Source organism: Cyprinus carpio, chromosome B23, assembly GCF_018340385.1.
Source record: "Cyprinus carpio isolate SPL01 chromosome B23, ASM1834038v1, whole genome shotgun sequence".
Taxonomy (NCBI): Eukaryota; Metazoa; Chordata; class Actinopteri; order Cypriniformes; family Cyprinidae; genus Cyprinus; species Cyprinus carpio.
The window spans coordinates 8,266,442-8,288,767 of NC_056619.1; the positions used below are offsets into that span (position 1 = coordinate 8,266,442).

At 37.6% G+C, this 22,326-nt stretch overlaps 1 protein-coding gene and 1 pseudogene across 1 annotated transcript; both read right to left on the reverse strand.

Annotated features, from left to right (window-relative positions):
- Positions 1 to 3,115, reverse strand: part of LOC109068014 — a 68,291-nt pseudogene extending 65,176 nt beyond the window's left edge.
- Positions 3,116 to 4,954: 1,839 nt separating this feature from the next.
- On the reverse strand, positions 4,955 to 22,031 carry LOC109057582 (PHD finger protein 20-like). Its single transcript, XM_042750504.1, is given in 20 exon segments — positions 4,955 to 6,625; positions 6,741 to 6,960; positions 8,427 to 8,826; positions 8,924 to 9,119; positions 9,299 to 9,398; positions 10,734 to 10,912; positions 11,189 to 11,320; positions 12,308 to 12,326; positions 12,329 to 12,408; positions 12,511 to 12,678; positions 13,781 to 14,029; positions 14,121 to 14,186; positions 14,368 to 14,493; positions 14,603 to 14,704; positions 16,891 to 17,365; positions 17,451 to 17,524; positions 18,394 to 18,478; positions 18,586 to 18,757; positions 19,009 to 19,116; positions 21,853 to 22,031. Coding segments are annotated over 19 exon segments (3,072 nt in total). The 5' UTR covers positions 19,092 to 19,116; positions 21,853 to 22,031; the 3' UTR covers positions 4,955 to 6,479.
- Positions 22,032 to 22,326: the final 295 nt, after the last annotated feature.

The following is a 22,326-nucleotide window of genomic DNA, read 5'->3' on the forward strand; positions in this document are numbered from 1 at the left end:
ACTTAAGCTACACAAAAGTTATTTAGTCAAGAATAGTCTGTGATCTTGTGTCTTTTGTTATTTGATTAGCATTAAAGTGCAGACAGAAGCGCTAGGATTATGCAACAGACATTATGCAGCTCAGTGCCTTCACACAGTTAATTAATAAATTATCGGTTTGTTATATCTGCCTTTTTCCTTATGTAGCTAGCCGATATGCCGATGGTTGTAAATTGAGCAAAAATCGGCCGATAAATATCGGCTTCTTGTCTTCCCTGCCACTCCAACTCTACAGCATGATTTCACCATCCAGCTAGGTTCTTCTACAAGTACACCATCTTCTTCAGTCAGAAATCTTGGTGTAACCTTTGATGACCAGCTGACCTTCAAAGACCACATTGCAAAGACTGCTCGATCTTGCAGGTTTGCATTGCACAACAACAGAAAGATCAGGCCCTTTCTTAAGGAGCATGATGCACAACTTCTTGTCCAGGCCCTTGTCATTTCTAGGCTGGACTACTGCAATGCTCTTCTGGCTGGACTTCCATCAAGCACAATCAAACCTCTACAAATGATTCAGAATGCAGCAGCACGACTGGTTTTCAATGAGCCCAAAAGAGCCCATGTTACACTTCTCTTTATCTCCTTGCACGGGCTACCGGATGCGGCTCGCATTAAGTTCAAGACATTGATGCTTGCATATAGAACAACCTCAGGCTCAGCACCTGCCTACTTCCACTCACTTCTACAGATCTACATCCCCTCCAGAAGTCTGAGATCCGCTAGTGAGCGACCACTCGTGGTACCATCACAGAGAATCTCAAAATCATTTTCCAGAACATTCTCGTTCACCATTCCTGGCTGGTGGAATGATCTTCCCACCCCTATCCGGAATACTGAATCCCTGACAATCTTCAAGCGACAGCTGAAAATCAATCTCTTTCGAAGCTACTTGAATACATCATTAAAAATAAAATTGACTTTCTCTTTATTTATTCTTTATTCCTTATCTTTCTAGCGTGTACTTATTTGAACAATGCCTAAAATGGGGTATTACAAGAACTTCCTGTGTCTGTTTGCCTCTTTAAGAAGAATCGCTTTATGTATTCCCCAACTGTAAGTCGCTTTGGATAAAAGTGCCTGCAAAATGACTAAATGTAAATGTAAATATCGACAGCCGATACATCGGTGCATCCCTAATTTTTATTGCCATATGCAGCATATAAGGTTATCTTCATGGCAAAACTGATCTAGAATAATACAAGCGTTACACAAAATAAAAACAGAGCAAACACAAAAACAGTTCAAATTAATCCAAATTATCCAAGATTTTTAAAGAATTTCAGAATTCATTGTTTGAACATGTATCCCACTCTTCTTGCCACTTATTTAACATATACTAATTGATTGTAGGTTCAAGATCTGATGAAGGAATCTGACACTCTTCAGCTCCCAAATATAGCCTCCTTTGCAGCAAAGTTAAAACATCTTAATAATGGATTTATTTCTTAAAAATGTGCAGCTTTTTGCTTCACAAGACATTAATTGATGGACTGTGTGGATTTGGACTAGCTGTTTGGATTCTGACGGCACCCATTCACTGCAGTGGGTCATTTGGTGAGCAAGTGATGTAATGCTACATTCTTCCAAATCTTTTCTGATGAAGAAAAACTCTAATTTACATCTTGAATGGCCTGAGAGTGAGTAGGTGAACTATTCCTTAAAACGATCTTTATACTTTCCAAACACTTAAAGGAACAGATCACCCAAAAATGAAATTCTGTCATCAGTTTCTCACTGAAATGTCATTCCTCTATGACTGTGATCCATAAAATGTAACAAAACAAAGAACAATTTCAGTAGAAAGTCAATATTTGTTTTTCAACGACACAACAACCTAAGCTCTGAAGTATGAAAAATTCATAGCACTGCCATGACAAGAGGTTGTTGAACTCGAGCAGGGATGAGCAAACTTTATACTGGAGTGCCGTTGTTTTTTGTTTTGTTTTTTTACTACACTACAAATAACTAGAGTAAATTAGGTAAATCTATTTTGCCCTGGCAGATTTAAAGTTAACATATCAAAGCTCTAAAAACTAAATCACTTAAAGGCATACAGTATTATTGCTTAAATACATCATACACTTGCTATCTATAGCTAGACGCCTCAGTTGGTTAAAACAACAACAAAAACTCTAGCTCGGCCAACACCGCCCAAGGAATTTTTCAATTTGGCCCACTTGTTGGTGAAGAGCATCTGGACTCGTGTCACTAATCAGATGGCTTTGCTGTGTTGTTTCACTTGAAGTATTTTGGGAAACTGGGTTAAAAACCCTTTTATAAAATATGTGCAAAGAAGCCCAACGATCAGCCCTGTTGCATCTACGGTAACACAGCATCATTTATTTAAAACTGATCCAAGTTGTATCTTCTAGGGACACATTTCAGATAGAACAGAGATTTATGTTCAGCAAGTCTCTCCGTGTCTGAAGAGAGTAAAGTCCAAACGGGGCTGATCCTGGATCATGGAAGTGCTCGGTGGCTCGTTAAACTCCTCACTTCAGAGTGCTAAACAGCGGTTAACACGTTCAAACAGACAAAACACAACACTAACTAAAAACAACACTCAAACCATGAATCACATGTACCATGTTTAGTCGAATAGTCATGTGCACTGGATATGACAGGACTAACGTTAGCTGCTGCTGAAGACGGTTATCAGACTTTGGCACATCGACGCTTCAAGCGGTAACGGGGAAAGAGGCGATAATGACATCGTTACCTTCCTACACGTCTGTTCTCGACAAAACAGCTCTATTTTTAAGTATTATGGACTGCGCGTCCCGTTTCGTCTCATTCGGTCGTTCTCTCGCGCTAGTCTGCTGTTAGCTCGCGTTCAGCACAGAGCGCTCGCGCAAGAACTGACGAACTTCATGAAATACATTCAAACACCAGGACTTAAACACGAAAAGATATCACTACTCACCGTTCACGAGGATCGAAATGTGCTGGTCTGGATCGGAACTGAACGCAGCCGGAGACACTTGTGCGGCGTGTTGTGGTCACTGGAGAGAGCGCGAGCGGAGTGGCGCAGCTCTAGCTTTCTCGCGCTGACGGAGGAGGAGCTCGCGCGCGCGCAGCCTCTGGACAGGTGACGACTTACAAGAAACATTACTAACTTCACATTTTTAGTAATAGGCTACAGTGGCTAGATGTAATGACATTTAACCGTGTATTTAAGTGCTTTTTTTTAACCCTGTGGTGCTCCTCTTTTGTGAGTCACACTTGTGATCTCCATCTTCAAAAGTGAATAAACCAATTGTAACATATTGTTTGTTCTATAATATTTATTCTTTTTTATTTTGTATTTAGCAGATAATTTAATTGTACTAATTAATATTTATGAAATAATTATGATCAATTTCTTGCCATTGAAAATATAGGCTAGGTATAAAAAAAACTATTACTTTTCAATAAATTCAGTATTTCATGTGAAAATAGAGTCAATGCCTTTAAAATCCAATTTTAGATTAGATTAGAGATTAGAGCCATCTGGTGGGAGTAAGATAAGAAAAACATCTGCAATTCCATGGTTTAGTGTCTCATAGATTCCTGCTATAAAGCTCTATATAAAAGCCTATAAATTCTCTAATTGTTTTTACTTATTTTTATTAAGTTCTGGGTTTAGATATATATTTAGACATTCTTAAAGACAATTTTTTGTAAAGGTTTAGATTTTTAATTTTTTTTTATTTAAAATGTTGCTTTGAAGCATCGGTTTTTGAATTATTATTACTACAGTCAAACCTGAACACAGAGAATGCATTTTGTTACACAAAACATTAAAATTCCATAAAAATGCAACAAAAATGACCAGGAATGTTTTATCAGAGCTTAATACTTCTGTGTCTGATGTGATTTCAGTTTTCCAACTCGTTTTGTATGGTTATAGCCATACCAGTTCATTTGAATGTGCATAATTGTGTATGTCTATGTGTGTGTGTGTGTGTGTGTGAGTGTATGTGTCTGTTTTGCACTCTTGATGTTTTAAAGTGCAACCCCTTCCTTGTTGTCCAATTTTTACTGCATTGTAGTTTAATTATTGCTTCTATTTTACATATTTGCTGTGTTACATTCACACACTTCATAGGTGTGCGTGTGAGTGGATGTGTTTGTTTTGCACTCTTGATGTTTTTTTCACTCTGTTATTGCTGTGTACTTTTTTCTGCATTGTGACAGATTTGTAGATTGTACACACAAAAATTATCTGATTTTTGTCAATTTCCCATTCATTTCCTATGGTTGGTCATTTTTGACCGAAGACTATTGACTATTTAATTTTTTTTTAGCCTGCTCAAATCATGCCTTCCTTTTGTATGTGTGTTCACAATCCAAAGTTTCATACCATTCAGATGAAGCTGTAATTTAAAAAAAATCAAAACAGAAAAATGTTGTCAAAGAGACCGAAGAGCAACAGAGGGTTAAAGAAAAATACATTGTTGTCATTATTCCCTTAGGAAAATTAACCATGATTTTATTATAGTAAAAGTGTGGTAACCATGTTTTTTGGGCGTATTCATTACCATTTGTATAACCAGTTTTACTTTTTTTTTGGTAGTAAAACCATGGTTAATTTTCATAAGGGATTGTTGTAGATTTATGATTTAAAATAATTTACAATCACTTAAACATTATTTAAGTGTTAACTATAATTTGTGGTTCTCAACTACATTCCTGGAGGACCCCCATCACTGCACTTTTTGCATGTCTCCTTTGTCTGACACACCCATTTCAAGTCTGTGAGTCTCTACTAATGAGCAGGTGACCTGAATCAGGTGTGTTTGATTAAGGAGACATGCAAAATGTGCGGTGATGGGGGTCCTCTAGGAATGTGGTTGAGAACCACTGTGTTATTCTACAACCTTGCAATAAAGCATTAAAAAATCTAGGAATAAGCAGAGTAAAAACAAACAACTTGGAGTTTAAATGTTTGCATTTATTTTCTTGCAGTTGGATTATGTGTATATATTATAGATTCCCAGGGACCCCAACGTAAAAAGATTCCAATGATGGAAAAATTAAACGTAAAAATAAAAGGACTGCAATACTTGTAAATCATAGCTAGATTTTCAATGCCTGGAAAGCAACAGGGCAGATTTAAAAATATAATACACAATACTGAAAAACAATCAATGGACTGTCAGTTGCTCACTAGCTGTACAGAGAAAGTTAACAACAAAACACAAGCCCTCCAAATACCTGTTGGCAGGATTTTATAACAAATGTAGTTTGCGTGTTTGAGGGTGAATGACACTCAGATTGGCCTGAAATAATAGATCAAGCACAGTTAGATTTTTTTTAAAAACAGTAATAGTCGAGAGAGAGAGAGAGGAAAAAATGCACCACAGGGTGAGAACACTAAAAAGACCCCAGCTTTTCTCTCGTTCTCTTTCTGAACATACAATACTCACACTGTATAAAATAAAACCAACAGACAGATGTAAAAAGGTGGCAGAATCAATAACTTAAATTCACAATTACAATAACTTAAATGCATCTAATGTCTTAATCAAAATCAATCTTGTAGACTTGAAAGCAACAGAAAAATCAACAAAACGGTATCAGAAACAGTGAAACATTGAAAAAAAAAAGAAAGAAATATACAAACAAAGATTCAGTTTGCAAGAGAACAACTTTCTGTGCTTGTTTTTTGTACCAGTGGAAACAAAGTTCACTGCTTTGAAATGAAAGCAACATCAATTGTCAAAAAATTAGAGGGTTATAGGCAGGAAGCCCACAACTACAGTATTCACAACAGATCAGAGTTTACAGAAAGTCTTTACTGTAAATGCAACAGTTTAGATCAAAAACTGTTGCAATTGGTTGGGTTATTTACAAGATAACATGACTTCTTAGTACAAATATAAAAGTAAAATGCACATATTTTTCAGATTAAAATATATTTTTTCATATTGTTATACTCATATGTAACATTTTTTCTTTAACTACAGTAAAATACCATTAGGGTCCTTAAGCTCTTCACCCAGAGCAAAGAAGTGCCAAGAGAGTCAAAAATGATCACTTATTAAACACTTATGAATTAACAGAAAACAATTATTTAGCATGTGAAGAATACAGAGAAAATTACATGGAAATAAACAATAACAAAATACCTCCTAAGTCTATGACAGACATAGCTAAGTGCTACAATGAAGCATTATATTCCACAAAAAAAAACAAAAAACACAACCTGTTGTTTGCATCAGGTATGGTTAGCCTCAATTTCCATCAGTCTTTTCTAACCGGTCACTACTGTTAAACTGCTGACCAGACCCATCACTCCAACACGCATGTGCCACAGAAACTGTCACACTGACGTCAGCTTGAATCATTTAAGGGTTTCCTCTCAAAACACAGGCACATGTAAGTATTTCAGCAGTTTTAAGGAACTCTGTGTGCATTCAATTGAGTGTGAACTGTTTGCATGTTCTCCGGCGCCCTCAAGAGGACGAGGAGCAGAGTGCGATCTGCTGGACCGTTCCCAGGTCAGTCAGGAGCTGTCTGATGCGATGTTTCAGCTGAGGGAGGCGCGCAAGAGGATCTGGAGGTTCCAGCTCACCTGTGTAGTCTAGCCAACTCTCCAGCACTGCATAACGATATCGACATGTTATCACAAATAAAGAAATCAAGTAAATCAATCTGAAATTATGTTTACAGTTTATTGATTTTAAACCAGGAAATGTGTTTTGTAAGTGTCTCACCGTCTAGTTCTCGCTCGATAAGGTCCATTCTGTGCGTCACCTCATCCTGCACGGCTTCAATGTGCTCCAGCAGGTTCAGCTGCCACTGCTGGTGCAGCACAAGGTCAGGGTCAGGCTTTGGGTCAGCGGTCACAGGGTCAGGCTCCTCTTCCTTGATTTCTACCACACAGCTCTTTTCCTGCTCTGTGGAAACCAGTCGTTTCATACGGCACTCCAGCTCCTGACGAGAGAAACCAGTGAGACACATGTTTGGTGTGTACTGATGTTTTCTCAGTTATTGATGATGAAGAATGAATGAAGCATGATCTAAATGTGTCATCAATGAGACATTTGTCTGCAGTCCAAAACAAATTAGTTCAGTTTTTATATGCACAGCAAAACAATGCATGAAATATGGCGATCTACTGAGTGGAAATTGCAACTATTTGCTGACAATATAGGCCTGTTTACACCTGGTTATGTTATGCGCTTTCTCTGATTGGATAGCTATCCGATTGTGAAAATACCAGGTGTAAATGTCCTCCAAAACACTGTAGAGATGGATTTAAATCTGATCGCTCAAACCACTTCAGGAGGACGCATTTAAGATGAAAACTGGACAAGTGTAAATGCATCTGGTTATTGAAACCACCAAAATATAAAAATAATAAATGTGTGAGTGTTTTATAGGCTATATGACGTGTTATAGTCAGATATGACAGCGCAAATGCAACGCAAGGAAACTGAAAGTAAGCCGCAGACACCGCACACAATTATCTTCATTAAAAGTATTAAGCATAACATTTTTGAAGTGCTGATGCCACTCTCGCCGCTGTTGCGTTTTTTGATCTTGAAATTAGCTGATGATAAATAAAACGCAGCACGTATCTATTGCTTTCGTTGACGTGAACGCAGTTAAATTTGCACATAGCGCGGGAACTGAAGATATCCGTTTTGTGGAGACGCATTTATTTAAGTGTAAATTGAACCATTTTAACAAATCAGATAGATATCCAACCACAAAAACCGCATGTAGTGACCAGATGTAAACAGGGCCTATGACAGATTGTGAACTGGTTTGAAAATGGACTTTGAGCTGATTTGACAACAGACAACAAATTGGTTTAAAAAAAACATTTTAACCATTGTGAAAACACTTTGAAAAAGACCTTGAACTGCCTTGACAAGATATCAAACTGATTTGAAAACCGATTTCTAACTGGTATGAAAACAGATTATCAACTGGTATAAAAACATTTCAAACCATTTTTAATATCAGACTTTGAACTGTCTGGATGATAAACATCAAGCTGGCTTGAAGACAGACAAATCAACCGTTCTGAAAACAGACTTTGAACTGGTTAGAACTGGTTCGAAAATAGAACTCAAACGATTTTGAAAACAGACTAAATAAAAGGTTTTAAAACCGTCCTCCAACTGCTTTGAAAATAGATTATCAACTTGTATGAAAACAGATTTCAAACACATTAAAATCAAACTTTGAATTGATTAATTTTAAAACAAGTTCTCAAATTGATTTGAAAACATTTCAATTCTGACAATGCTGCAACATGAATTCTCAGATTGGTTGTATACTGTGTGCACTAACAAAACATAACATGTGAGTCTTTAAATGTACACTGGCCAACAAGCTTATTTTTTGTAGTGTGCATTTGGCAGAAAATTAACAAGTTGCTTGTAACTTACCTTACTAAAGGAGCGGTCAGCCAGCTGAAGCTTGTGCTGTTCGTGGTCCAGCAGTGTGCCGTACCTCTGCTCGGCCATCTCTAGTAGGTCCTCGGTGCTCCTAAGACTGTCCTCCAGCTCAGAACCGCACCGTGTCTCCACCACAAGTCTTCTCTCCACCGCCGGGTAGTACGTACGGGGCTTCTGGTAGCAGTGCTCGCTGCTAATGTATGAGTCCTGGAAAGAGCAATGCGTCTCCACAGGCGATGGGACTTCGCTCTTCAATGTCTCAAACTCATTCGAAGGGGGTGAGGAAGGGAAGGGAGTAGCTATGCCCGAGTCACCTGCCGTCTTCCTCCGTAGGCCGTCTGCAGACTTCCAGGGCTGCCGCCAGAACTTCAGGTCTGGATGAGCTTGTGTCCTAAAAAGAGGGCAGCTTTGAGTCATACCTCAATCTTTCACTTTATTAATCAAACAGCTGGTCGCATCGAGAGCATACAAGCAGGGGAATTACTTACTGTAAGATGCTCATCTTCAGCTGCAGGCCATTCAGGACCTCAAACACACGGTGGACGTCCCCCAGAAGCTGATGGGCAGTTGCCACTTTCTTACTGTTCTGGTGGGAGTAGTTCTCCTCCAGGAAAGACAAGCCATACATGTGACCGCTGCTCAGCCAGTCTTTATCATACCAGTACCTTTGACTCTGCCTCTGGGCTGCATACAGAAACATGCATATTTAAAGATTAACACAAAGCCAGACAACAAAATCTATTGAAGTGGTTGTTATATTTTGATCCTTGTTCTTTTTTGCCAACACACACAGATCAGATAGATGAATAACAAAACTACCATGTGCTAAACTGAGATGGTTTGGGGAAGTTCTGGTGTCTCACCTGGTGGGTCTCTGCAGATGTAGCAGCTGTAGCTGTCTGGCACACTGTCCTCATACAGTCCCATACACGTCCCATGCTGCCAGCACAAACACTCATCACACTGCAGAGAGCACAGGAAACATCCTTCAGTCTCTCAGACAACTGCTGAACTTGTCTCACCACATTAAATAATTAATAATTCACAAAATAAGTCAAGTAATTGTGCCAGTGCTTAACTGTTTTAGATTCGGCGCACTGATTTTTTTCGTTATACTATAATGACTTCCAGGAAACATAAAACTGGCACCATCGGATGAGAACAAATCTGCATTAAAGGGATAGGGTTATGCGTCATGGTACTCTTGTGAAAACACATCGAAGACCGACACAGAAATGAAGAAATTAAAGGAAGTCGTTATTTTTGTTCTCTTTGCGCACAAAAAGCATTCTCGTTGCTACATAAAATTAAGGTTGAACCACTGATGTCACATGGACTATTTTAACAATATTCTTACTTGCTTTCTGGGCCTTCAACGTGTCAGTTGTGTTATTGTCTCTGGAGGGTCAGAGAGCTCTCGGATTTCATCAAAAATATCTTAATTTGTGTTCCGAAGATAAACGAAGGTTTTACAGGTTTGGAACGACATGAAGATGAGTAATTAATGATAGAATTTTCATTTTTGGGTGAACTAACCCTTTAAGCTGAATGATCATTGTTCTCTGCAGAGCTCAACATTTACAGCTGATTTGCGTCTTGTATCAGCACTGATACTGAACTGAATCATTGCTGCCTTGTGTGGAACTGCTTATAACTGAATTGAACTACTTTCAAAACTGATTTTTCTTTTTTTTATCTGAACTGAATTATCACTGAACTGACCTGAGCAATGATGCTACTGTCTTTTTTAGATTATTTATATTTGTATTTTTGTAGATAAAAAGATGGCATTTTTTCTGATATTTTTGTATACAAAACTTTAGTAATGCAAATATTTAATATTGATTATGTAATTATACATATAAATAAATCAATATCTATCTATCTATATACAGTCTATATATATATATATATATATATATATATATATATATATATATATATATATATATATATATATATATATATATATACATAGATATATATATATATATATATATATATATATATATATATATATATATATATATATATATATATATATATATATACCCACACACACACACACACACACACACTAATAATGTAATGTATAAGAAATGTATTATTCAATTACAGTGAAATACCTGTGTATATATATAAAAAAATAAAAATAAAGTATATGTGAAAGTTCTAATGTTTGTTTTATAGGCAATACAATCAAGTTTATGGTCAAAACAGACTTTTTCATTTGAGGTTGGTTTGTCAACAAATGTATCAAATGGAGGTCTGGTCAGATTTCAGAAGGCGGTAGTTCACCTGTATCATGAAGTCGTTCTCCTCCTGCACTTCACAAATACAGCGTACGATCTCAGAGCCTTGAGTGACTGTTTCCACACCCTGCTCTGAGAGGGGCACGTTCAGATCCAGCTCAGCGTCAGACTCGTCCTCACTCCATACAGGACTGTCTGAGGACAAATCACTGCTGCTGTCTTCACCTGGAGGAAACAAGAAGACCACAATACACACTAAAGCAGCCGATCTGATCTGTTTTTATAACACAGTCATCCATGCGAGACAATCAGCTACTCTAAACACACATGCACACACGTTAAACACACAAAACACTACAGAGAAAAATCTGAAGAGCAGGAATGACTAAACACATCTGACGGTGACAATCAGTCAAGACACTGAAAGACATCAAAGCAGGAGAAAAACACAAAGCAGGCAGCGGTGAGGAGTTCGGAGGACCTGCGCTCTGTGGTACCCACCCTGGCTGAGCATCTTTTCGGGGCACTGTCCCGTGTAGGATCGGTGTGTGAGGGAGAGGGGCAATTTGTGGGCCGAATTCAGATTGCAGGGGAGAGGCTTTAGGCCAATGCTCTCCTCAGTGCTGTAACAGTCTGTCAGAGGAGGAAGAGCAGACGCCACACAGGGTTAAACACAGTTGTTCCTCACTGACGAGGCTGCTTGTAGATCTGATCTTCTTGATGCTGTCAAGGGGGATTGGCAACCAAAACACTCATTGCGTGGGCAGCTCCGCAGTTTAAGAGTCTATTAATAACTCAAGATGAATGACACATAGATTTGGTGTCCCAACGCTGACACATTGTGCTGTGATTTAAATGTGTTGAAAATGACTGACAGTTTCTATATTCAAAATTCATAAATAAGTTGATTGAATAAATACTGGGTAAAATGAGTGTGTTTCATTTAAAAGAGAATCTGTACATCATCTTGCATCTACTTTGAGTGGCATGTGGGAGAGGGAGTGGCTCTTGAAAATGAATCAAAAGCTGATTGGTTGCCTCCATGAGTGAAATGTCCAACAGCATTTTTTTTTTTTTAATCTCGAATGGTAAATGAAAAAAAAAAAAAAAAAAAAAAAAAACAAACAAACTTGCTAATATTCTTTAAAATGCTATTTAAAATGTGCATTTAAAACAATTATAAAAACATTTTTATTATTTTATTTAAACATTTTAAAAATCGTAAATTGTTTTAAATATCAATTTATTTTTAATAATTACTATTATTTTAACTACATTTTAAATCATTGGTTAAATAGTCTTAAATATATTAATTAATTTGTTCATTTAAAAAAGGATGAGTTTAAGGGATATTTTAAAAATAATGAGTTTAAAAAGCTGGATGGTTTTTAGCATGGCATAAGAAGATATTATTTTTACTTTTAAATGCATACCTTGTCATAAATAGTTTGTTATATATGCCAAAAAGAAACCCTAGAGCATGACATCATTACTGGTCCGCAGTAATTTTACATAAATGAGAAATACTTTAGAAAAGTTTGCAGCTGCAGCAGACAAACAGAGGGAACAGCAGAGAGCTGAAGACACAGAGACACCACTGCCCTAAAACAGCCGTCTCACCTGACTTCGACTTCCTTTTTTCTTCTTCTTCTTTTTCTTCAGTTTGATGCGGAAGAAATCCCTCTGCCGCTTCTCCCTCAGCCTCTCCCGTTCTTTCGCTCCTTCAGATGAGAAAATCAATCTCTATTACAGTCATGGCCCAATTGTGGTAATATGCAGAGGAATCAGCATGAGCATGGAATGATCAGGATGTTCTCCAATACCTGTTTCCTTGGCAACCCAGTCTCTGTCGTCATGCAGCGAGCGGTTGAAGTGTTGGTTCTCTTTGCTCCTCTCTGCGCCCAGCGTGGCCGAGCGCTGCCGGTGCATGGCGACAGCAGGGGGCGATAGAGTGCGACCTGATTTACTGTCACTCAGAGGAGAGGGAGTATCTGCGGGAGGAAGTTCATAAAACGGACACTTACTAATGCTTCCCCCCTCAGAATTCAGTTTAAATCTCACAATTTTCGTACAATTCAAACAACTGTGGGTCTACATCTCACAATTCACTTTTGTTTCCACAGAACGGAGTTAGCAATTCAGATTTTTTTACTTGTAAATGTGCAATTATGACTTTAACTCGCAATTACATCCACTATTCTATGGACTGCTCAGAATTCTGGGTTTACATTTCCAAAATAAAAAAGGTAATTGTGATTTACTGTTTTTCTTGTAATTTTGAGTTTTTTTTATATATATATATATTTTTTTCTTTTGTCTGAAAATTTACTTATGAACTCAAAATTGTAAGTTGACGTCTCGCAATTCTGTCCCCCCCCACAATTTCACAATTGTGACTTTTTTTTCTTGTTATTTTGAGTTTATATTTTTTACTTTCTTCCAAAAATTGTGACTTATAAACTCATTATTGTAAGTTTACACTTCACAATTCTGTATGCATTTTCTCTGAATTCTGATTTTACATCTCACATTTCTGTTTTTCTCATTAAGACAACCGTTTTCAACTAAAAATTGAAAACTTTTTATGCATTTCGCAAGCATTTCATGTATGTCATAACAACAGCATTTTTGGGAGCCTGAAAATGCAAACGTTTGAAAACGGGTTTGACGTGGCATGAATAATGCAACATTTTTAGTCATTTTCACGGATTTGTGTGGACAGGAATCGTTTTGAGATTGTTGTCACCCATACATTAACTTAAAAAACATTTTTAGACTACATTTTTAGTACATAACTGTCATGCATCACAGACTGGAAGTAAAACAGAGCATTTGAGGCAGAGATTGAAAACAGGTGCTGCAGCAATGTTCAGTATGAGAAAAAAAAAAAAAAAAAACTTTAAATCTTGTAAATGCCTCCTAGCAGACCCCCCAAAAATAAGGTGATGACCTTGTAAACAAGCATTATATGGGCATGTTTATAATGCTAAGTAAATGGACAAAATGTGACCGGATTTCACCAGCAACCCAAACAAAAACAAACACCCACACAAACAGCTAAAGTGAATACTGATAGATGAAGTGTGCACTAACGGTGGGAAGACGAGACGGTCCGGCGCCTGCGAGGGGTCTCCTGGCTTTGGTTCTGTTTGTCTGAGGAGTGCGTCTGGGCGCAGCCAGGGGGGCTTGGCTCGCTCTGTGCGTGATAGTACTTCATGTGGTAGTGCAGCAGAGACGCCTTGCGGAAAGACTTGAGGCAGCCTGCGATCTTGCATTTGAACGGGTTGTGGTCCAGCTCAATGGACAGGATAGGGGGCGGCTGGTTTTTGATGACCCTGTACACTGAGGGAGGAAAAGGGCAATGAGGTCACATACCGGCAGGTTTTTACACTGTATCGGCGAGAGAGAGTGAAAGCGAGGGTGGTGTACTCACGTGGTTCTCTGCTATACTTGTTTGTGGTTGGAAGGTGGATTGTTTGTGGCTGTTTGACTGCTGCAGCTGAGAAAGCAATGCATCAGTTAGCACATCACATATCTGCATAAATGTCGAATTAACAAGATTTGTACATATTCTGAAGAAAATGGGAGTGGTGCCTCATGCAATAAATCCCAATAGCAATAATGATTCAGTCTAAGCAAACACATTTGATGATCAAACTGAAACAGAGGAGGATGTTTACCGAGATCAGGGGTGGATGCTGCCTCCTCTTTAGGTGCTGCATTTTCTGCAGGACTGGTTGAGCCATCCTTACTGTCTGAAGTCTCCGAGACAGAGTCCGGTTTGATTTGGGATCGACTGTTTCTGTCTATGAGGGGATCAGAGGCACAGTGTCCTGTCAGATGGTTTAATCACCAACTAGCATAAAGAACAGCAGCTGGAACAACAAAAACGAAGGATAATAAAAGAGAATGAACCTGTGCTTGAATTGGCTCTGCTCCTTTTGGACGGTGGCATCTGTCCCGTTGATGCACGTCTCTTCCTCAGTTCTGGACCGTTGGACTTTTCCACATCTTTTCCTGTGAGAGACACAAGCCAAGAAATTGAATCATCAAGTCTGAGTCCAATACACGAGATAAATCACCCAACAATCCTCTACTTTCAGTCTTTACAGGAAAAACTTACCAAACTACTAAGTTAACTCTTGACCTGGTTAAAAATTCATTGCCACCAGCAAAAATATATAACTTAGTTGCAATTTTGATCTTTTTTGTTTTTCCTCAGTTATTTTCTGTTTAGATAGTATCGGTAAGTTCAATAAGATTTTAAAAATGTTTTTGTATTAAGTCTCTTATGCTCACTAATTTATTTGATCAAAAAAATATAATAAAACAGTTATTATTTAGGCATGTGATCAGCTAGAGACAAAAAAAATAAGGAAAATCTGACCACGCCCCGAGCCACGCCCACAAACCACACCCCCAGCACTTATTATTAAAAATACATATTTTAGCACATTAAAAGATATTGTAAGAATACATACTGTCCTGTAAAAAATATAAAGCAGCATTTAATAATCATGACAACAATGTAATAATATATTATAATAAAGTACTATAATAATAATAATTCTATAGAGGCCTACTTTACTATAATATATTAAAGTACCTGCAAAAAGTTTGGAAACATTACAATTATTAATGATTTTGAAATAACTATCTTCTGTTCATCAAAGCTGAATTTATTTGATCAAAATAAAGTTAAAAAAAGAAAGAAATATTGTGAAATATTATTACAAATACAAAAGTTTTCAATTTTAATATTTTGATAAAATGTAATTTTATTCCTGTTATTCTTTTATCCTATTGTTAATTTTCTTCATCACTACTCCCAGTTTTCCAAAGCAGAATTTTCTTCATTAATCAAGGTATTTTATTTGACTCTCAAGAAACATTTCTGATTATTATCAATGTTTTTTGCTGCTTCATATTTTGTGTGGAAATGATGATGCACTTTATTTTTTGATTTTTTGATAGATAAAGTTTAATGAACAGCATTTTTTGCATTGATCAAATGTATTAATTAAATTTGTTAATGCATTTATTAAATAGAAATCATTTTAAATGCCTTCACTCACTTTTTGTCACTTTCACGCATGATGAATAAAATTATTAATTTCTCTTTTTTAAATCTTATACAAATTTTTGAGGGGTATCATTGTTTCCACAAAAAATATTAAGCAGCAAAACTGTTTCTAACACTTATAACAATGAGAAATGTTTCTTAAGCAGCAAATCAGCATATTAGAATGATTTCTGAAGGATCATGTGACGCTGAAACTTCTTTGTAAACAACAACAGATTTATAAACGTTTCTCGTGCAGTGCTCTCAGGTCCATGATGTTTCTTTTCACAGTTTATTTAGGTAATAGCTTAAGGTCATTTGCGCGATTTCAATCATCATGCAGTAAAAAAACCCTCGTATCTACGCGAATCACATGGGTCGTCCCTCAGAGGTCAGAAAATACGGAAATACGTATTTATATGAAAAAAAAAATCACATCCCTGAATATTATAACTATTATTACAATTTAAAATAACCGTTTTCTATTTGAACATTTTAAAATCCAACTTATTTCTGTGGTTCAAAACTGAATTTTCAGCATAATTACTCCAGTCTTCAGTGTCACATGATCCTTCAGAAATCACTATTTTATATAACCGTTTTCTATTTATTTCTTACTATTATCAATGATGAAAACAACTGCGCTGCTTACTATTTTGATGGAAACTGTGATACATTCTTTTAAGGATTCTTTGATGAATGGAAGGTTCAAAAGAACAGCATTTATTTGAAATAGAAATATTTTGTAACATTATTAAGTAACGACCAAATCTCCATGTCAAACCAACAGCAGACTGACAACAAAGGCATCACATATTAGCTTCTATAGCTCAAATCACTGGTCCAGCTAACAGACATGCATGTTCTGGTGCAAACAAAAACTTCTTTTTAATTTTCTATCAACAAAGCAATTTGCTCTTTTAACTGAAAGGCAGGACTCCCCGTCCTACAGATATAAACTTCAGCTTCCCATTCATATGTATATCTCCTCTCTTGATACTGTCTTTCTATTAGCTAGAGAGCTACTCAGCAAATGCTGTCCGTTGGAGTGTGTGAGGTTGAATCTAACTCTTGGAACTGAATCAAAACAAAATCAAATGTTCAGATGTAACACCACCATGTTCCTCTAAACCAGACTCACCATCTGCCACCTTACTCCGTGTCCTTCTGGGCAGACCGGGGCTTTCATCTGTCGCTTCTTCCTTCTCTCTCTTGTCTCCGTCGTTCCTGTCAACGCCATTTTGAAGTGCTTGGGACTCCTCCTGTCCTCCATTCATCTCTTTCTCCTCTGGTGTGTTCGCTTCTCCATTTTCAAGCGGTTCTGTCCTGTTTTCTTCACTGGGCTGTTTTTGGTCATGCTCAGCAGAACTCGGCTCTGACTCGTTCAATATCTTAGTTTCAGAGCTTTCACTCTCTCCACCATTCTGGAGATTTCTGGACTCATCCATCACTGTGGCGTCGTCTTCATCCTCCTCCGATTTGCTCTCTCCATCCTGGTCAGACGTGCTGTGTCTCGAGCCGTTACTTCTGCTGTTGCCGTTCTCCTTGGCCTTCCACTTTTTCCCGTTCTGATCGCCCCGCTTTCGAGTCTGCTGATTGGTCTTGCCTTCAGAGCTCTGTAGATAAAGACAAACTCATTAATCCTGTATTTTAATGGCCTGGTTTAATCATTATTAGAGCGGAGGCAATCACTTCTCATACCTTGCGGAACGGCTTCACCTTAATCCCCTTCACTGTCTTTATGACTCCATCAAAAAACTTCACTGTGTAGAAACCTGAGACAGCACAGAAGCACAGCCATTTGTAATGCTCAACACTTTCATAATGTGATGTGTGTACATGTAAAATACAGAGCTGCAAACAGATGCACCGATACTGATATATGTCGGATATTAAAATGATATAGTATTGTATACAAATCATAATTAATAACTTTAATCAATTGTTTTAAATGCTACAAGTGAATGTAGGCATCACAACATTATAAGTAACATTATGAAAAATCTTCTAAATGTAAAACTTTCATTTAAGTGTGTTATTCAATGTTATCCGTGTTTAATTAAGTTGAAGCCACATGTAAAATATGTCAAATGATCAGCACAGTTAAATATACAATTTGTTTAATATTCATATTTATGTATTACTGTACAAAAGTTTAGGGTTAAAATACAGTAAAAACAATAATACTGTGAAATATAACAATTTAATATCTTACATATTTGTATTATTATTTATAATAATTTATTATTATTTTTATTTTATTATAATTTTTTATAAAGTGATTTCACTCATTTTCTTGAGTCTCACAATCATTTAAACATTTATTATTATTATTATTATAACCAATGTTGAAAACATTTAGCTACTTAGTATTTTTTATGGAAATGGATCAGTGTAATGCATCTTTGCTCAATAAAAGTATTAATTCCTTCATTAAAAAATGAAATATAATTTTAATAATATAAATAATTGTTTTTAAAGAAATTATAATCATAATATAATATATAGAATTATTATTTTTTATTATTTTTTTTTTATTTTTAAGCATAAGACAAAGGTAAACTGTTATGTTTTGGCTGATTTTTTCTTGTTGTTTTTTAAGATGATATTATTAATTAATGATGTGAGTGCTGTGAGTACACACCATCTTTATCCCGGGACAGGATCTTAGCAGGGTAGTACCGACAGTCTGACCAGCTGGCAAGAACTTTCTGGTTGACATGAAAGCCCTGAGAAGAGAAACATACCTATATATAATCTTGCAACATTAGTCAGAGAACAACTGTGGCCATGCAGACTGTGAGTGACTCAGCACAGTTCGACAGGAAGTGCTTACTGGAGCGCTCTGCCGTTCAGGGAGACCTCGTTTCCTCAGCTGGATTCGTTCCACGGGTCTGAGGTACGGACTGCTCCAGTCAAACCATTCATCATAACGGTGACTCCACTGCCTGTAGTGGATCAAAACCTTCTCGTCTTCATAGTCGATCTTCTCAATGCTAGCTGCATACCTGTCAACACAAAACAGACAGAGTCATTTCAGATTAGTAACACATCACATCTGGGTCTCTGAAGGTTGTAAAATGTTTGAGGGGAGAATGAAGAAATAAATAAATACTCAACAAGCACAACATGATTTAAAACGCTAAATTTAGAACTTTTCATAAATCCTGGAATGCAACGGAACTAGTGACATCAGCGCTGGTGAAGCATCTGAATTTCAATCAGACCGAGTGAACGGAAGCAGAGGAAAGACACTGACCAGTTCTTCAGACTGTCCCTGGCCTCCAGCTGCGCTCCCACCTCGAACGTGATCCCACGCCTGTGAGGAGGGCTCTTTGACATGCTGGTCACACACTCGCACACCAACCTATAAGACTTAAGACAGGACGGGGTATGAGGTGGTGGGTGGTAAGGGTTTCTCGGACAGCACCTAACCTAACCAAGGTGCTCAACAATATACTACATAAGAGAGACCTTTTCCAGCGCTTTTTCCCAACAATATGATTAGACTTTTATTTCAAAGCTGATTATTTCAAAGCTTATCTTGTCCCCAATACAAATTTTCATTAGTGCCAGGTTTCAGCTGTGCATTGGTTATGTACTTTTGCTAAATAATTTCAATGACTGAATGAACTTTTGGGTGATTGGAACTGTCATTTTTCACCTCCAAAAAGCAGTTTGCAATCACAATCACAGATTAGATAATATGGTTTATAACATTCCATACAGAATACTGATACTGGGTCTCTGCTATCTAGGGTGTAATGCAGGGTTCCTCGACAGGTTGAAATCCTTTAATGCACTTACAAATGAGGACAACAGAAGCAATCAAAACCAACAAAAGAGCTATAATATGCCATATTTACCACATCTCTCATGCTGGTTTGTTTACAGCATGCACAAATCTTGTGCTTCAGTGTGATTTGTCATGCACAATAAACAAAACACAACAACACTCAGGAAGTGATTATCAGGTTCTTAACAGCGATCGATTCTGAAGCTACAATACATGTGTTTTTTTTAAGTTAGTTGATCAAAACTTCACAATGCAAAACATGATTTTAAAACAATAATTTAGAAATCATACAACCCCTGAACAGCAGAAGGATCCATAAACAGTAATTATGCAAAGACGTCCAATGACGGGTCTAAACGATTACGGACTATCACTGAGCTCACTCATGATCGATAAATCTTTAAGATAAATATTTATTAAAAAAATACACATTAAAAAAAGCCTGTAATAAACAAAATGTCCTAAGCAAAATAACCACAGAAGAGAAAAAAAACAGGTTACGTAAAAATAAGGAAAGGGGCAAACGGGAGATATTCAAGTACACAGACTCAAACTCAGCACATTCAGTAACCTCCTCATTCAAACCAACAGCATACTGGTGGACACAGGCCTACTTGTTTGCTTACATGACCTCATATTTGGACATGACCTGTAAATTTGTCATTGTATATATTTTTTTTTTTTTAAATTAATTAGGTTTTGTTTTATTAGTAGGTTCCAATTTTTATTGTTTTGCATGATAATAAATACATTAATAAAAACAATAACAATGTCTTATCTTTCTGGAAGTAATAAGTTACATAACTGTTGTTCAACAAGACACTATAATAATAATAATAATAATAATAATAATAATAATAAAATGCATAGTAATTATTAATATTTTGTCTAATAAATAACCCACGTGTAGAAGCTGTGCTTGTGCAGGGGGGAAACAAAAGACATTTAGTTTACAGTAATTAACATTTTCATAAGACTGTATCCCCATCTCAGCAGTGACGTGGTTAATAGTGCATTTCAGATTAATTAAAATGCATTATGTAATATTAGGAAACGACGTGAGGGTGAGGAGGTAATTCATTTTTGTGAGTCCCCTTAAGCACTTTCCCAAAGCTGGTAGAGTGAGGAAAAACGTTTAAATCTAAATGAGCTCATTTTGCCAGCCTGGAGAGTGGAAGAAGGCCAAGGGAACTCGAAGCATCACAGACCCAGGAAACACTGACATCACTCGCGCCGTTCTTCATCATGATCACGTGAACACGCGCATGAGTTTCATAACTCACTCTCGCGCGGACAGACACTTTCCTACAGGGTGCATGTATTTTAAATACGTCATGACCGCGGGAAACCGGCACATTTGGTTAAATCAATGCATTCACACAAACCCCACCGCTCTTCCGTTTAACGGTCACGCGCACAGCAATCTACAGGCTCTAGAGCGCTGCGTGACGCAAATGGCGCGCGATACGTTTCCTCCTCGTTGTTATTATTGTCAGGCCAGCGGCTCATTTCTACACGCCTGTCCTAACAAGTCGCAATCAGTACATCAAACCACAGACTGAAAAGAAACATGTTTTTGGGTACAAGGAGGGAAATATCTACGCAAATATCAAAGAATTCAGGCGCTCGACTGTTCCTGCACTTAGCATGCGGAGAAAACGTGGGTGCAACGTTGTACGTTATGCGAACTTGACGCTGACTGCTGTTTAGTTTAAGACAGCAGGCGAACAAAACCGCTATGCGATACGACCTGCACTTCACAACGACGAGGCAAGCCCTCAAAACAAAGTTTAAGTAATTCGCTTGGCATCTTAAATTGCTGTTTTGACATTACATTGTTCAGTTGCCGACAACGATGCGCAACAACAGCAAACAATTTGATTGGGCGAGAGCCCTGACTGACGCGAGCTCCAGCGTTCTGATTGGTTCGCGCAACTGTCATTCAAACTCTGAAGCTCAGCGGCCTCCGCTCGGCCTACTCCGTGCTGCATGGGACTAACGTTACCGTAAATACGAAGCGAACAAAAGTCTTCCAGCTATTTAAGAAGCCTAAACGCGTATTAATCGCGATCTGCTTAAGAAGCATGACCAGAGCTGCCGACACATTCTATTAATGCACCATTCGACAAAATCACTCTCATGTGTCCCATTAGCATCAAACAGGGGAACACATGCATGGAGCCAAGTTTCCTTGTAACACAACAACATCATCATCACACAAACATTATGCATTCCACAATTACAACAAATAAAACGTCCAAGACAGCTACCTAGTATTTTGCAACAGACAATCACAGCGCCGTTTACCTTTATTGCTGATAAATGTACTCCGAAAGCAAGTCCAAATGCGTGAGGAGTGCTTTGAGTCGCATGCTTTGCGAGCGCGTCCACGCAGCTTGTTTTCTCCGGCGCGAGCAGCAAGGCCGGTGTCCGCGAGGTGGAGTCTGTCTGCGCATGCGTGCACCGAGTTTTCCTTGCAGTTTCCTCCTCGCTTGATGGAGATTGTTCTGCGTCTTCTTCTCGTTTTACACGCTTCCCATCATAAGGTGACGGAACAGTTCAGGCCGGCAGGACAGAAGCTGTATTCTTGTAAATTATGTGAAGTTCAGAGCAGTTTTGTCGCTTGCTCTCTGAAGATAGCTTTCGCTGTTATTACACAAAGGCAGGTGTCTTCCCTGACACGAGTTAAAGAATAAGATACATCAACACTGATTATGAATACTTCTGTATACAAGAGACTAACGTAAACGTATTGCCTTAATTTATTTACACGTATTTACA